The sequence below is a fragment of the Mauremys mutica genome, chromosome 3, assembly GCF_020497125.1.
Source record: "Mauremys mutica isolate MM-2020 ecotype Southern chromosome 3, ASM2049712v1, whole genome shotgun sequence".
In the NCBI taxonomy this organism is placed as follows: domain Eukaryota; kingdom Metazoa; phylum Chordata; order Testudines; family Geoemydidae; genus Mauremys; species Mauremys mutica.
This window is the reverse complement of record NC_059074.1, coordinates 210124012-210140628: the sequence shown is the minus strand read 5'-3', so window position 1 is coordinate 210140628 and position 16617 is coordinate 210124012. Positions and strand designations below refer to the sequence as shown.

At 47.9% G+C, this 16617-nt stretch overlaps 2 protein-coding genes across 4 annotated transcripts in view; one reads left to right on the top strand and one right to left on the bottom strand.

The window, feature by feature from the left end:
- Nucleotides 1-16617, top strand: part of ABHD12 (abhydrolase domain containing 12, lysophospholipase) — an 80446-nt gene that overhangs the window by 7849 nt on the left and 55980 nt on the right. The gene's annotated exons all lie outside the window — the stretch shown is intronic.
- LOC123365983 (DNA replication complex GINS protein PSF1) lies at nt 10347-15426 on the bottom strand. 3 transcript variants are annotated; one of them, XM_045009032.1, is made up of 7 exons: nt 15205-15426; nt 14215-14279; nt 12941-13036; nt 12210-12300; nt 11899-12015; nt 11224-11298; nt 10347-10575 (listed from the first exon to the last, which is right to left on the bottom strand). In XM_045009032.1, the coding sequence occupies exons 1-7, from the start codon at nt 15277-15279 to the stop codon at nt 10507-10509; spliced, it is 588 nt and encodes a 195-aa protein (XP_044864967.1). In that variant the 5' UTR covers nt 15280-15426; the 3' UTR covers nt 10347-10506. The 3 variants fall into 3 exon arrangements, with proteins under 3 accessions (XP_044864967.1, XP_044864969.1, XP_044864968.1); XM_045009034.1 differs by lacking the exon at nt 15205-15426 and adding an exon at nt 14771-14789 and having other exon boundaries at nt 10348-10575; XM_045009033.1 differs by lacking the exon at nt 15205-15426 and adding an exon at nt 14747-14771 and having other exon boundaries at nt 10348-10575.

The following is a 16617-nucleotide window of genomic DNA, read 5'->3' as shown; positions in this document are numbered from 1 at the left end:
CAGAACTTTGCTGAATTTTAAAATATCGTGCACAGAATTTAAATTTTTGTTGGCACAGAATTCCCCCCAGGAGTAATACTTCCCAAATATGGTCACCTGCACCTGTATCTGGAGGCGTGATGAGTGCTGATAAGGCTGAGATTCAGATATGCCCTTTCTCCCTTAAGGTTCCTTCTAACTTTCATATCAGTGAATCTTCACCAAAGTGTTACTGACCTATTTTCTTGTTTAATTTTTCTCAAACTCTTCTAAAAATTTGTGATTAAACTAAACAGGGATAATTTCAGCGACATTTTGTTTTGGTGAAATTTGGATTTATAAGGGGAAAATTTACCGGAATAACTGTTCTAGAATAACTCCTTGTGTGGACACTCTTATTCCAGAATAAATCTCCACATGGGGAGTCATTCCAGAATAGCTATAGCACTCTAAATACACCCTGCCTTATTGTGGAGCAACTTCCTCATGTAAACAATCCCTAACTCTTCATCAAGTATGTAAGATCTGTAACAGAGTTTGAAAAATCCACATGCAAGTTGTGAGTAGGAAACTTTTTTCCTCCCTGAAGGAAGGGGAGCCTAAGCCGCCATTATCTGCAGAACTAGCTTTCACTTAGAAACAAATCCAAGTCCTCTTCCGTAAACTTCTGGTCCTTATAGTTGAAAAAAACTTTCCAAACATGAATAGAAGCGGTGTTGTTTGCTAAAGCTTGTGACAGACAGCTATCCAGTGCTAATGTTGCTCAGAGCTTTCCTGAGCCCCAGCAGAGTTAAAATAAAATGTTCTGGTTAATTTCACAGCTGATTTGGGCAGTAGCAAAGCTTAGAATCATGTCAGTTTCATTCTGCTGCTGTTTATGAAAGATGTGAACATCAGCAGAGACAGTCACTGGAGCTATTGATGGGTTTGTAAGGGCTCAAATGGAAGCTGGAGTACTGATAACTTTGCAGGGGCGGCGGAAGGGAGGGTATCTTACTGGAGAAGAAAGTACATTCTCCATTCCAGCCATCAGAGTTGGGCTTAAAGTGTAGGCCCTCTACTTAGTGGGTGGAGGGAGAGCCAAGGACATCAAGAAGGCTGAGGTGTTTAATGCCTATTTTGCTTCAGCCTTCACTAAAAAGGTTAACAGATACTCAACACAATTAATATTAACGAGGGAGAAGGAACACAAGCCAAAACAGGGAGAGAAGAAGTTGAAGAATATTTAGCTAAGTTTGATGTATTCAAGTCAGCGGTCCTGATCAAATTCATGCTAGGATATTTAAGGAACTAGCTGAAGCAGTCTCAAAATAGCTAGCAGTTATCTTTGAGAACTCATGGGGGATAGTGAGGTCCCAAAAGAGTGGAGAAGGGCAAACATAGTACCTATCTTTAAAAAGGGGAGTAAAGAGGCCCCCCGGGAATTATAGACCAGTCAGCCTAACTTCAGTATCTGGAAAGATACCGGAACAAATTATTAAACATTCAGTTTGTAAGCACCGAAAGGATAATAGGGTTGGTTTTGAGGAACAACCAGCATGGATTTGTCAAAAACAAATCATGTCAAACCAACCCAGTTTCCTTCTTTGACACATTACTGGCCTAGTAGATAGGGGGAAGCCAGTAGATGTGAGAGGTCTTGGTTTTGGTAAGGTTTTTGACACAGTCCCACATGACGTTCTCATAAACAAACTAGGGAAATGATCATTTAATCTAGAAAACATAAGGTGGGTGCACAACTGTTTGAAAGCATGTAGGGAAACGAGTAAATGGGTTGCTGTCAAACTGGGAGGGCATATCTTGTGGGGTCCTGCAGTAGTCAGTCATGGGTCAATTGCTAGTCAGTATTTTCATTAATGACTTGGATAATGGAGTGGAGAGTGTGCTTATAAAATTTGTGGATGACATCAAGCTGGGTGGGATTGCAAGGATTTGGGAGCACAGGATTAGAATTCAAAATGATCTTGACAAATTGGGGAATTGATTTGAAATCAACAAGATTAAATTCTGTAAAGATAAATGTTTAATATTACACTTAGGAAGGAAAAATCAACTACACAATGGGGGATAACTGGGTAGGTGGTAATAGCGCTGAAAAGTATCTGAGGTTATAGTGGATCACAACTTGAATATGAATCAACAATGTGATGCAATTACAAAAAAGGCTAATATTTGGTGGTGTATCAGAGTGCTGTATGTAAGACAGGGGAGGTAACTGTCTTGCTGTACTCAGCGCTGATGAGGCCTCATCTGGAGTACTGTATCCAGTTCTGGTGCCACACTTTAGGAAAGATGTGGACAAACTGGAGAGTCTGGTGTAGAGCAAGAAAAATGATAAGGACTTAGAAAACCTGACCTACGAGGAAAGATTTAAAAACACTGGGCATGTTTTAGTCTCGAGGAAAAAAAAGCTTGAGGCAGGATTGGGTAAGTCTTCAAATATGTGAAGGGCTGTTATAAAAGAACTGTGATCAATTGTTCTCCATGTTCTCCGAAGGAAGGATAAGAGGAAACGGGCTTGATCTGCAGCAAGGCAGATTTAGGTGACATATAGGAAAAACTTTCTAACTCTCAGGGTAGTTAAGCTCTGGAACAGGCTTCCAGGGGAGGCTGTGGATTCCCCATCACTGGAGGTGTTTAAGAATGGGATTGGTCTGGGGGTTTACTTGGTCCTGCTTCAGCTCAGGGGGCTGGACTTGATGCCCTTCCAAGGTCCCTTCCAGCCCTACATTTCTATGATTTCACAACAGAAAAAAGATGCTTTTGGTTTTTTTTAAATGGAAGCTCAGAATTTGCAGAATGTAGCCAAAAATTGTGAAGAGACTCTGGCTCTTTCAGCATAGCAGTACCAGAAAAAAAACCAAAGCTATTCTGCAAAATCATCTTAAACAAATCCTGTTACATGTGATATTTGATTTCATAAGTGGTAATGGCGTGGAGAAAAATGTGTAAAGGGTTATCCTAGGGAATGCTGGAGCAAAGATGTTCCTAGAATTTAAGACTGTCATTTCACACTGGAGCAGTTCTGGTGTATAAACAAGATCTGTGTTGCACAAGATGAGCTAAAGGAAAGTAAACAACCTTTAAATGCTAATCCCCATGCCTGGTTTCGATCCCAAAAGTTCATTGTTGCAACCACCCTTGGGTGCAATTATTAAGTGTTTGCAATGTACTATGTAGGTGCTAAGCACTTAAAATAACTGTAGCATCTGCTTAGTTCTTCTTCCAAGTTTTTAGTAGTTTTCTTGTGACATATGCATAATTCCCATCAACACTAATGTGAATTAGACTCATATGTTGGAGAATAATGTCGCTATTGTCTGTACTGTACACTCAACATATGTTGATATATTTTAATTATATTGCCACTCTTTCCATTCTTATTTTCTGTTACCTTCAAAGGGATGGGAGGATTTGTTTGTGACCTTGTTTCAGGTTACTTTTACTAATTTATAGGTGATCTGGAACTGGGTGCCTATTGTAGAATACAGTAACTCCTTGCTTAACGTTGTAGTAATGTTCCTGAAAAATGCTACTTTAAGCAAAACGATGTTAAGTAAATCCAATTTCCCCATAAGAATTAATGTAAATGGGGGGGTTAGGTTCCAGGGAATTTTTTTTTCACCAGACAAAAGACTATATTTTATACATACACAAATATACACACACACATACACATAGTATACGTTTTTAAACAATTTAATACTGTACACAGCAATGATGATTGTAAAACTTGGTTGAGGTGGTGAAGTCAGAGGGTGGGATATTTCCCAGGGAATGCCTTACTGCTAAATGATGAACTAGCACTCAGCTGAGCCCTCAAGGATTAACACATTTTTGTTAACGTAGCCTCACACGCTACAAGGCAGCACGAATGGAGGGAGGGGAGACAGCATGGCAGAGAGAGATGGAGACACACACTGTGTGAGAGAGAGAGATGGGCATTGCCCCTTTATGTACACTCACCCCACTCTTAAGCACACTGACTTTTTAAGTAGATCAGCAAGTTGAGACAGCAGCTGCTGCCAGCAAGCTCCCTCCGTCCTGAACCGTGTCCTGTCCCCGCCGCTCTGTGGAGATGGCCTGATGGGGTAAAGGAGCGAGGGAGGGGGATACCCTGACATTAGCACCCCTCTTTCCCCCCTCCCGATTGCACAGCAAGCAGGAGGCTCCTGGGAGCAGCACCAAGGCAGAGGGCAGGAGCAGCACAGGGCAGTGGGGGGAGGGACAGCTGAACTGCCCATCAATTGATAGCCAACTTAGGAGAGTGGGGAGCTGATAGGGGGGCTGTTGATCCACCCTGGTTCCAAGCCCCCACCATCTAGCTCCAATGGGCTGCTCTTCCTGCAAGCAGTGGAGAAAGCAGGTGGCAGCCAAACAATGTTATAAGGGAGCATTGCACAACTTTAAACGAGCATGTTCCCTAATTGACCAGCAACGTAACAATGAAACAGCGTTAACCTGGACGACTTTAAGTGAGGAGTTACTGTACCAAAAGGGATGGACTAATTGTGATAGACATGGTAATTTCCTGCAATATCCTTGAAAAACCTTATTGTATCTTATGCAAAGTTTATGTATATTGTGGGGGTGGGGCTGTATGTAACCTCTCTAGCCGGGAGATGTGATGTGAGGCCAGGAAGTTCAAAGAATTATAATGACATCGTGTTGACAAGAATAGATTTTTAGTGACAAAAAGTGTGGTATAGATTTCATGGGAAATACCCAGGGAGAGTTTAATACAGATTCCCTATCTCCGGTTATGGAAAAACTCAGCCTTTTGAAGCTACATCGTGAGAAAAGGGATGATTGTCTGATAATTACCTGTTCCAAAGGCCCAGCCTGTGTAAAGAACCAGGCGTATGTGTCCAGGCTGGGCTCTGGTTCAGAATCTGATACAGTTAGGAACTTGTAACCATGCTCCAGCTGAGGCCTCACCAGTGCCGAATGCAGCAGGACAGTTACCTCCCGTGTCGTACATACAGCGCTCTTGCTAATACACCCCCCGAATGATATTAGCCTTTTTTGCAGCTGGATCACATTGTTGACTCGTATTCAAACTGTGATCCACTGTAAAAAACCCAGATTGTTTTCAGCAGCACTACAACCTAGCCAGTTATCCTCCATTCGTAGCTGTGCATTTGATTTTTCCTTTTGAAGTGCAGTGCTTTGCACTTGTCTTTACTGAATTTCATCTTGTTGGTATCTGACCAATTATCAAATTTATCAAGGTCATTGTGAATTCCAGTACTGTCCTCCGAAGTGCTGGCAGCCTCTCCCAGCTTGGTGTGATCTGCACATTTTATAAGTATACTCTCTTTGATACCAATTAAGTCATAATTTAGCCTATAGACTTAAGACTTCTTGTTCTTCCTGTTATTCCCATACTCCTTGCATTTGTTTATAGACATCTAAGATGTCGAGCAGATTCCCCCACTGATTTTTCCCCTCTTGTTGCTCCTATGACTCCAGTGTAATGTTCCATTTTCTTCCGACATCTAGTTCTCTGTTACAGGCACCTTTTGTTATACTTACGTAGGGCTTTTGTCACCTCGTTTAAAGCCCTCCTCGCTTGGCTGGCGAGTCCATGTGCGAAGAGGCTCTTCCCTGATGCAGACTCCGTACTCTCCAGTGCCCTGCCCAGCCAACCCACAGGGGCTGGGTATTCTGCTCCTGCCCGTAGAGTGGAGTAGAAGCTGCAGAGGGGAGGTGCTATAGGGGATAGCCCCACATCTTGGCTCTGGATTGGAGGGGTGGAGTTCATCTCCCTGCATTCCCCTTATCTAGCCCCAGTGCCTGGGCTTAGTGCTGGGGAGAGAGCCCCAGGGCAGTGTCTGGAATGTCAGCTGAGTCGGGGCTATGAGCGTCTCTGTACAGCACCCTGCACCCTCTCTGTGCTCAGTAGAGGGTGGATAAGAAATCAGGCTCCAGTTAGATCAGCTGGGCACCAGAGGGCCGCTCTCCTGGCATCAAAGCCTGCCCCATTGTCCAGGTGAAGATTGTGGCACCATCTGATTCTGTAACAATTATTTTTACCACACAAGATGAGGCCTAGAGCCTGACCCCTAGGGGAGTTCGTGCAGGGCTGCATGGAATGGCCATCAACCTAAAGCTGCTTCCTCCTGCTTTCCAGCGTGACAGAAACGTGAAGTGTGACCTGTTGCTGAAAGACCTGTACGTGGAGAACGCGCAGCTGGTGAAAGCTCTGCAGGCGACTGAGCAAAGGGAGAAAAATGCTGAGAAAAAGAACTTGGCCCTGGAGGAAAAACTCTCAGCCCTAACCGAACTGATTAGAAGAATGGCGCAGGCATCTCTCAGCGTGTGAAGGGGCCCCGGCGCTGGGTTTGGCTGCAGCTGGAAGGACAATCAGTAGCAGACACCCGTCGCTGCACTCCATTATCTCAGCCTGGGAGCCACTGTGCTGCAGGGGGTACTGGCCTGGCCCAATGCAAAGCTCCTTCAGCTGGGGCCTGCGCACTGGGTCATGGTGAACTCCCATCTGCCACTGTGTTAGTGCTGGGTGGGGACACCGTGTGCGCCTTCCCCCACTGCGCCCATCAGGGGAAAGGGCTTGCTGAGATCTCTCAGGGAGCCAGGGATAATGGCCATAAAAGAAGTGTGCCCTGTTTTTTCAGTGGGAAAGCACTGAATGTTTTAATGCCATTCAGGCCATTCCATACGATAGAAGGAAGGGTCTGTCTTGGGGCTATTTACGGTAATTGCAACGTGCCCTCTGAATTTGTCTGCACACTGGCAGTTTGTACTGTACATGCAGTTTTATACACGGAGAATATACTATTCACCTGTAAGTCCTGGCTGTCGTTCAGGGGCCCATGCTGCTGGAAGTGGAACGACCTGCTGTATTTTTAGGGTCTTCTGCTTTCGGGTCACTGGGAATGGGAAATGGTTTTAATATTAAAATTACATTTTTACCATTGGTTTCTGAGTTTGATTTTATTTCCTCTGGGATATGGCTCTGCCCAACTTCCCTTGGATTCTAGGACACACAGACCCTCGCTTATATCAAGTCAAGAGTACAGGCCCTGGCCCAGCTGCAATGGCGAGCAGGAGAGAGCTGGGAGAGTGGAGCACTCTCTCCTTGTTCTCTGCCTTGGCTGTCAGAGGAGTCACTTTGCTCTCTGCTCTTCTCCTGTGAAATAGGGTTTGGCTCATCTCTGTTCCTTCCCCCTCTCCAGTGCTATAGCACCAGGGCCCCTTGAGCAGGGAGCAAGGGAACACACAGAATTAACTAATTAGAGCACCGGAGTTTTAGTTGACAAGTATGGAGTCTCATGTGGTTACCCAGCATGCAGGACTGAGAGGACATGAGGACTCCATACTTGTAAACTAAAATGGCTCTTTATTGAGAGAACTATTTACAGAGACGCTGCAACTGCAGACAGCACTCCAGCCCTGTGCACACAGACTGACTTCCAGTGCTGCCTCCAATCTACTCCCTCCAAGTTCCATGCAGGCTGCTCCATCTTTCCTTTCAGACTTTTTTGTGTGGTGTCTTTTGTACAAGCATTTGCTGACTTGCTAGTATATCACCTGCTCTAGGGATATGGCCTTTACCACAGCCCATTTTGGCCTGTTAGGCATTGGTCCTCCGAGTGTGCTGGTTGTGTAAGCAGCCTCCCATTTCTTGTTTATGGTCTTTCACCCTATTGCTGCCTTCATTCTGAGGATGCAGGGGGCACATTCTGTTCACCTTCTGTGTTGCTCATGTATCTCGTTTCTTCTGACTCCCCGACGTCAGGCCAGCTGATGCTGTAGACCATTCTAAGTCAGGGGTCGGCAACCTTTCAGAAGTGGTGTGCCCAGTTTTCATTTATTCACTCTAATTTAAGGTTTTGTGTGCCAGTAATACATTTTAACATTTGTAGGTGGTCTCTTTCTATAAGTCTATAATATATAACTAAACTATTGTTGTATGTAAAGTAAATAAGGTTTTTGAAATGCTTTATTTAAAATTAAATTAAAATGCAGAGCACCCCGGACCAGTGGCCAGGACCCAGGCAGTGTGAGTGCCACTGAAAATCAGCTTGTGTGCTGCCTTTGGCATGTGTGCCATAGGTTGCCTACCCCTGTTCGAAGTCCTCCTGATCCTGGCCTTGGACTTGTCTTCTGCTACTTCAAAGTTGTCCTTGCTTTGAGTCCCCACCGCTGTCCTGCATCTGTAGCTACCTTGTAGAACCTCTGTGCCAATGCAGCTTGGGCTGCTGCCTCTGGCCATTGCTTTGTGTGGCTGGTTGGACTGTGCATAGTGACCTCAGGTCCTTGTCTCCTTTGTTGTAGGGGCTGCCTGCCTAGCATGGGGTTCTCTTAATCTTTTCTGTACCATCTGTCCTCTGCGGGGTTGGGAGACTCTTGGTTCTTTGCCCCCCCGGTTCCTGTGCTGGGTGACTATCTAGTCCCAGGGAGAGTGTAGTGCAATGGTCCTACAGGGACCTTCCTGTCTACGTTGCCTTTGCCGTGTGTCTGGGACTACAGAGCAGCTGACTTCACAATCCCACTGGCATCGGATTGGTCAGTGAGCTAATAGCATAGCTGCCAACCTGGCAGTCAAGTGGCTGGTAGCCGCCTTCTGCGGTGCATGTGCATTAAGAATCTGGATCTGCTCATAAGAACATAAGAATGGCCATACTGGGTCAGACCAAAGGTCCATCCAGCTCAGTATCCTGTCTGCCAACAGTGGCCAATGCCAGGTGCCCTAGAGGAAGTGAACCTAACAGGTAATGATCAAATGATTTCTCCCCTGCCATCCATCTCCACCCTCTGACAAACAGAGGCTAGGGACACCCTTCCTTATCCATCCTGGCTAATAGCCATTAATGGACTTAACCTCCATGAGTTTATCCAGTTCTCTTTTAAACACCGTTATAGTCCTAGCCTTCACAACCTCCTCAGGCAAGGAGTTCTGCAGGTTGACTGTGCGCTGCATGAAGAACTTCCTTTTATTTGTTTTAAACCTGCTGCCCATTAATTTAATTTGGTGGTCCCTAGTTCTTGTATTACGGGAACAAGTAAATAACTTTTCCTTATTTACTTTCTCCACACCACTCATGATTTTATATACCTCTGTCATATCCCCTCTTAGGCCACGTCTATACTTACCCGCCGGGTCGACGCGGCGAGTTCGACTTCTCGGAGTTCGAACTATCGCATCTGATCTAGACGCGATAGTTCGAACTCCGGAAGCGCCGTGGTCGACTCCGGTACTCCACCGCGGCAGGAGGAGTTGCCGGAGTCGACCTTGGAGCCGCGGAGTTCGCTTCCGCAGCGTCTGGACGGTAAGTCATTCGAACTAGGGTAGTTCAAATTCAGCTACGTTATTCACGTAGCTGAATTCGCGTACCCTAGTTCGAACCAGGGGCTGTGTGTAGACCAGGGCTATGTCTCCTCTTTTCTAAGCTGAAAAAAGTCCTAGCCTCTAATCTCTCCTCATATGGGACCCCTTCCAAACCTCTAATCATTTTAGTTGCCCTTTTCTGAACCTTTTCTAACGCCAGTATATTTTTTTGAGATGAGGAGACTGCGTCTGTCCGCAGTATTCAAGATGTGAGCGTACCATGGATTTATATGGTTTGAGTATTGGCCTGCTAAACCCAGGGTTGTGATTTCAATCCTTGAGGGGGCCATTTGAAGATTGGTCCTGCTTTGAGCAGGGGGTTGGACTAGATGATTTCTTGAGGTCCCTTCCAACCCTAATAATCTATGATTCTATATAAGGGCAATAAGATATTCTCTATCCCTTTTTTAATGATTTCTAGTGTCCTGTTTGCTTTTTTGACTGCCGCTGCACACTGCATGGACGTCTTCAGAGAACTGTCCACGATGACTCCAAGATCTTTCCTGATTTGTAGCTAAATTAGCCCCCATCATATTGTATGTAACTTTTCCTGCCGGTCTCCTCTTCGCTGCATGTCTCTATGACCTCAATCACAGCACATGCTGCTGCCTTTTCTTCCTGTGTTCCTACACGGGAGCCTGGGCAGCTGGTCTGCATGAGTGGCTGGATCCTTTCCGGGGCAGTTCAGCTGCCCCCGCCGTTCAGCGGTGTGGCTCCAGCAGTAGCCTTGTTTCTCACCACACTCTCCTGGAAGCTGGAGCCCCCCTGGGTGGCTGACCCTCGTTCCTCTGCAAGAGGCTCTCGCGCTGAAGAGGAGTGGCCCTAGCCCCTTAAGACGGTTGTTTACCGGCTGCCTGAGCCCTGGCAAGCCCAGGCCCCAGTTAAACTGAGACGAGCTTGGAGGCGGGCTACCGCCAGCCCTTCAGTGATCTCCTTCCTCCGGGGTGAGTGAGGGAGTGTTACAGCCTCCAACTGTGTATTTTCAGGGACAGAACAATTGTATCTCTCCCCCCCGCTTCCTTTGCAGACCATAGCACCACACGGACACATTACACTAGAAAAGTTGTATTTGCCACTGCTAAAATCACCACTACAGTTGGTTTGATTTCCTTATTACAGAGAGTTCGTCAAGGAAGGAGGTCGATGGAGGCTGGCCCACAACGCCCACACTGTGTTCATGACAGAACATGCTCCAGAACTCCTTGTCTGATTAACTGTTCACATTTCCAGCGTGGTAAAAAATGCTGAAAGAAAAACAGACGTTTTCTGAATTCAAGGCAGACTTATGTGAAGACAGCCAGTTCTGCCTTTGTACTTGATACATGTCTTGACCAGAATCACCAGGCTGCACTATAGGAACAGCTGGCGAGGGCAGCAGAGCTAGATGTGCCCAGCTGCTGAGTCCTGTGTGGAACCAGTAAGGTCTCAGTGTGAAAAATGGCTAGTCTGCAACACTTATTCCTGGGTGGGCAATGGCCGTAGTCAGGGAAGCAAGCATTACACCCAAGCATTACACCCTTAGTAACTATTTCGAGGATCAAACCATAAACCAGAATTGCCCCTCCCCCTTCACTACTGTGCATACACACGAGGCAGATCCTCAGCTGCTGTCAACTGTTATAGCTCTGCTGACTTCTATGGTATCGTACTGCAGCTGTGCCACACTGAGTACATCACAACGGGCTCTGGGATCCTTCCACGTCAAGAGCACTCACTGGACTGTCAGTTATTCCCCCTCAAGCCTTTACCCAGAGCAGCATTACGTGAAGGATTCCCAAGGAAGCGCTCCCCGCTGGGCCAGGAGAGTATGATTTCCTCAACTCATTCCTACACCCGGGTAAGCATTCAGTTATCCTGTTTTAGTAACAATCCTGCTCTCTTAGCATAGGTACCTGGCTATTCTTCTTCAACAGAATTGTTGTACCATCGTCAATCTCAAATTCTCCATGATCCTTTAAACACCGAACCTACAGTAAGGAGAAATGGGTCTCTTTCAACATCAGCAGATGCACAAGGACCGGAGTACCAATGTCACAGGCCCAGAATGCAATGTATGTGCACAAATCACTATTAACACACCTGGCCTGTGTTTAAGGCAGAGACACTCACGCCAGCCCAACAACATCTAACATAAAACAGGGAACTGAAACGCAAAACCAAGCAACCTCAACCTTCGTTTGAGTGAGGTTGGCCCACCTTTCTGAACACCAGCACCCCCCTCACATTAGGTATCTCGCAGAGAAATGAACGAATGGGGATGAGCATGAGTCTCTATGGAGGTGAGGGAATAAAAGCAAGAGCACAGCGAGAAGGGGTCCTAAAAGCAGAGGGCATACTGAGCACAGTGAGACCAGAGTTTAAAGGAAAAGGAAGAGCAGAGCCTGGTGGCATTCAGCCACTACCTGCACATCTTCAAACTCTTTGCTGTCAAGTGTTGCCATGCAGTCTTATGGCTTCAAAAAGAGCCGAGTGTGGCTCACGAGTCTTGTGTTGCCAGCCTGGGTGTGCACTTTTAATAGATAGTTCCACACGCAAAGCTCATTCAGAAGCCCCAGCCTTGCACTTACTTCGATGTATAAGCTTTTGGGAGGTTTCATGTCCTGTGTGAGGTCCAGCCCTTCCTCTCCTCCTAAGGATCTCATGTAGGTAGCAAGAGACTTTTTATACTGATTGAACCACTCCGTCTGTAGACATAAGAACACTAAACTAACAATCCTACAGGGACACAGGATCTCAATAATGAGTGCACATGCTTTAAAAAACATGGCTTGTAGCCACTTAAAAATATTTTTCACTGCCTTCTTACGTCTACCAGTAGAACTTCCATTCTACCCTGAATCTATTAAACAAGTCAAGTTTATAACAAAGCTGGGCTTACTTCTTCAGCAGACATGTGAAATCGGAGGTCATTTGGCAAGACACTACCATACTCCCACCTGAGGGCTCGGATCCAAAGCAACCGGTCATACCTGGAAGAATTAACCAGGGATTAAAACCACTCTGTTCTCAATCAGAAACAGAGGTATTAATCCAAAAAGTAATCTGGAATCAATCCCCTATTTATACCAAATCTGATGCTTTCAGAATTAAGTGTAAAACCCTGTTATTCTAGTCTTTCCTCCATAGGCCTGCCAAAATCATACATTTAAATAAAAACAAGGCCCTTACAGAATAAGGGAATACAATGATACAGAGACCTTCCTGTGTTCATTTTACATTTGTAAGGTGCTTGGATACTACTGATGAATGCGGTACTACAACCAAGATTAAACAGATAAACAATGTTTCATATTGAACATAATAGTCAAGCATTGGGAAAAGAATCAAGGCCAGAATTTTCAAGAGTGGCCTCTGATCTGTGCGCTTAGTTTTTAAGCGCACATTGCAGCTTGATTCTCAGAGGTGCTGGGCACCCACAACTCCCACTGAAGTCCATGAGACCAGCAAGTGCTCAGCACCCTTTGAAAATTAGGACCACAGAGTCTCAAGCTGGGCACACACAATCAGAGGAAGCACTTGAAAAAGCAGCTCTTTGTCCATGTAAGAGACAGTATTCCGGTCACAGACAATAGCTGTGAAAGCAAGATACACCTTCCATTAGAAACTTACAGGTATGCAACAACACATCGTCGATTTCGCAGCAGAGAACAATGACGAAATTTGATTGCTCGGATCAAGTCACTTCGTCCTGATTTAGCCTCATTTCTGGTAATAACGCAAAGGGAAACAGTATTACATTACGCTGAGACCAAGAAACTGGCAAGGGGGGCAGGGGTAGCTCAGTGGTTTGAGCATTGGCCTGCTAAACCCAGGGTTGTGAGCTCAATCCTTCAGGGGGCCACTTAAGGATCTGGGGCAAAAATTGGTCCTGCTAGTGAAGGCAGGGGGCTGGACTTGATGACCTTTCAAGGTCCCTTCCAGTTCTAGGAGATTGGTATATCTCCAATTATTACCAAGCATGTATTTTTCCTATTTTTCCCAAAGCTACACATTCACACAACACTCAGATGCAGTTTAGTTTAGAATTTCTCTGGCACTTAGCACCCTCCTCACCACAACCTTGTTTTTATCCCACTGGGAGCGACATACTAGCGTTCAGCTAAGTAAATAATCTCTTGAGCACATTAGCTAGTTTGCTAGCTGTTTTGTGTGTTCTCAGAAATAATTTTTCTGGCACTGGGCAATTTTGCTCTTTGAAAATACAATAGAGAACAAAGGCATAAATATAATTGATCCACACTGCTTATCTCATGCACATTCCTAGCTGTATTTTAGGGCATATTTTATTCTTAAATACAACTGAAACACTGACTTTTTTTTTCCAATTTTATAAAAAGTGACATTTAACAATGCATGTCCTTTCCTGCATTTGGGGATGCACCCTTCGATTAGTAAGTAGATTTGCACAGCTGAGTAAATCATCTATGGTCAAGCAATTTCACATCAGATACACAGGAAATGAAATCTGATTAATAGAGTGATTTTTTATTCAGCCCAGTTCAAACTCTTTTTGGATGTTTTTGTGAAAATGTTTAATTCAGCTTGATAAATAATTGGATTCTTAAAGATGCTGCATACTGGTTCCTTCAATTAAAGCCTGAGTTTCTAATCCACAATTCCATACCTTCAACAAAACAGGAAAGATGTCACTTCCCTTGTACTTTAGACTTTTTTTAATGATAATTAAGGAAGCTCTGAATTTTTATTTTTTTGGGGGAGGTGGGAGGTTAAAAAAAGGCACAAACTCTAATGGCCTCTTTAACACACATGAACAAAGAGAAAAACATTCTTGTATTTGTCATTTCTAAATAAGAGGCATGCTTTCCCTTTCTTCTCATGTGTAGACAGCTCATTAGTCTTTCCACCAAGACAACCACACTTACACATCAGCCTGGTTCTGTTCATATAAAGCTTTCATCTCCTCAAGAACTTGTCGGATTCCATCCTCCTGCAACATATAAATTCACTGATTTCAGCAGGTATTTTGAATCAATAAGTTTAAGTTGTCTTCATTACAGGCAGAGGCAGGGAGAGATGCCTACATTATAAACTGAAATGAAATATATTCAAGTCAAAGAAATTTCTTCAAAAGAATTCAGTCTCATAACGGGTTTGCCCTGCTCCAACTTTGGATGGCATGGGAGTGGCCTGTTAGCCTGAACCAGTTTCACCAGAAAAGTGAAAAGCTACTTGCTGAGAAAGCAGTTGAGCAGGATACTTGGGGCAATGGGGCATGATCCCACCTGCATTTAAGGCACCACTATGCCTCGTGGTAAATATTTGCAGGATACAGCCCTTCATTCGGTTTCAGAGTAAGACAGGCACTTCTGCCTCTTCCTTTACAGATGCCTCTTGAAAGAGGAACAATTTTTGAAGGCAAAGTTGAGACCCTCATTGTTTTGTCCATTAACCTACAGTCTGAAACGCCCAATCTCCAACCTTTGAGAGCCACAGGAGCCACCGCCTAGTGCGGGGCCGGCAGCCTCTCCGCCGTGCGGCGCCTCACGCTGCTTTGCGGTTCCGCGGGCCGGGAACACGCGTGTGAGCGGTTTCAGGCGGGCTCTGTCTAGAACACAGAACTAACCCATTGTTCTCGGTCAAGTAAATAAGGTTTGTAAAATGTTTAAGCAGCTTCATTTAAAAGTAAATTAAAAGGCAGCGCCCCCCCCTCGCCGCCCCCCCCCCGGCCGGCCGGCGGGCGGGCCGGCCCCGGGCAGTGCGAGGGCCCCCGACAATCAGCTCGCGCGCCGGGCCCCCGGCTGCCCGCCCCGGGCTGGTGGGGGCCCCGGCTCAGGGGAAGCCCCGCACGCTGCAGGGGGCGCCCCGGCGCTCGAGGGGGGGGGGAGAAGGGGTTCGCCGCCGCCGCTGCTCACGTTGAAGGCGGGGAGGTGCCCGTCGGCGGCGCGGTGCAGCCCCCGCACCAGCTCCGCGGCCCGTTCGCCGAACATGGGAGCGGGGGGGGCACCGCGAGCAGCGCGGACCGAGCTGGGAACCGCTCCCTGGTCACAGAGCGCGCCGCCGGCCCGCTCCGCCAATGGGAGCGGCGGCAGGTCGTGGCCACGCCCCCTGCCTTACGGACACCGGCGAGGGACAAACTTCCCCCTCCGGCACAGAAACGTCCCGCCCAGGTGCCTCAGGGCGAGCTGAGGGGCGGGACGTTCCGTCGCTCCGCCCAGCCCCGAGCCTGAATGGGGCCGGGCTGAGCCCGTGACGTGCGGTGGCGAGGCCCCGCCCCCGTTGTAGTGGCCCCCAGGCTGACGTGGCCTGTAGACAAGCCCTGAGGCGCTGGCCAGCGGGCTGCAGCCTCCTGGCCGGGCCCCTTCCCCCGCCCAGTGAACAAATCCCGCCAGTGCTGTCGGGGGCTGGCTGGGCACCGAGCTCTGCGTAGCCCCCGAAGTGGCCAGCAGGTCCCTGCAGCTCCTCGCCTGAGGCACGGCCGGGGGCAGGGCCGCCCAGAGGGAGGGGGGGCAATTTACCCCGGGCCCAGCAGGGGCCCCCACGAGAGTTTTTCGGGGCCCCTGGAGCAGGGTCCTTCACTCGCTCCAGGGGGCCCCAGAAAATTCTCGCGGGCTCCGGGCCCCCGGAGCTTCCTCGCTCCCGGTCTTCGCTGGCGGGGGGTCCTTCTTCTCCGGGATAGAAGGACACCCCCCCCCGCTGCCGAATTACAGCCAAAGCGGGACCTGCCGCCGGTGTGCAGCCGGGTCTTTGGCGGTAATTTGGCGGCGGGAGGGTCCTTCCGTTCCGGGACCCGCCGCCGAAGTGCCCCGAAGACCCGCGGTGGGGGCTGCACTTCGGCGGCAGGTCCCGCTTCAGCAGTAATTCGGTGGAGGGGGGGTCCCCCGCCGTGGGTCTTTGGGGCACTTTGGCGGCGGGTCCCGGAACGGAAGGACCCCCTGCCGCCGACTTACTGCCGAAGCGGGGCCCCCTGCCGCCGAAGACCCCAGGCCCCCGGAATCCTCTGGGTGGCCCTGGCCGGGGGGCTCCACGTGCTGCTGCCATGAGCACCGGCTCCGCAGCTCCCATTGGCTGGGAACCGCAGCCAATGGGACCTGGGGTGGGGCAGCGTGTGGAGCCCCCTAACCCTGACACCTAGGAGCTTCAGGGATGTGCCGGCTGCTTCCAGGGAGCCCCCCGAGGTAAGCACTGCCCTGCACCCCAATTCCCTGCCCCAGCCCTGAGCCCCCTCCCACACCCAAACTGCTGCTTGGCAGGGGGCGGAGGCCAGAGACTGCCCCAGCAGCGGCCAGTGCGGCTGGCCCAAGGGCTGCCTGAGCAGCCAGCCACAC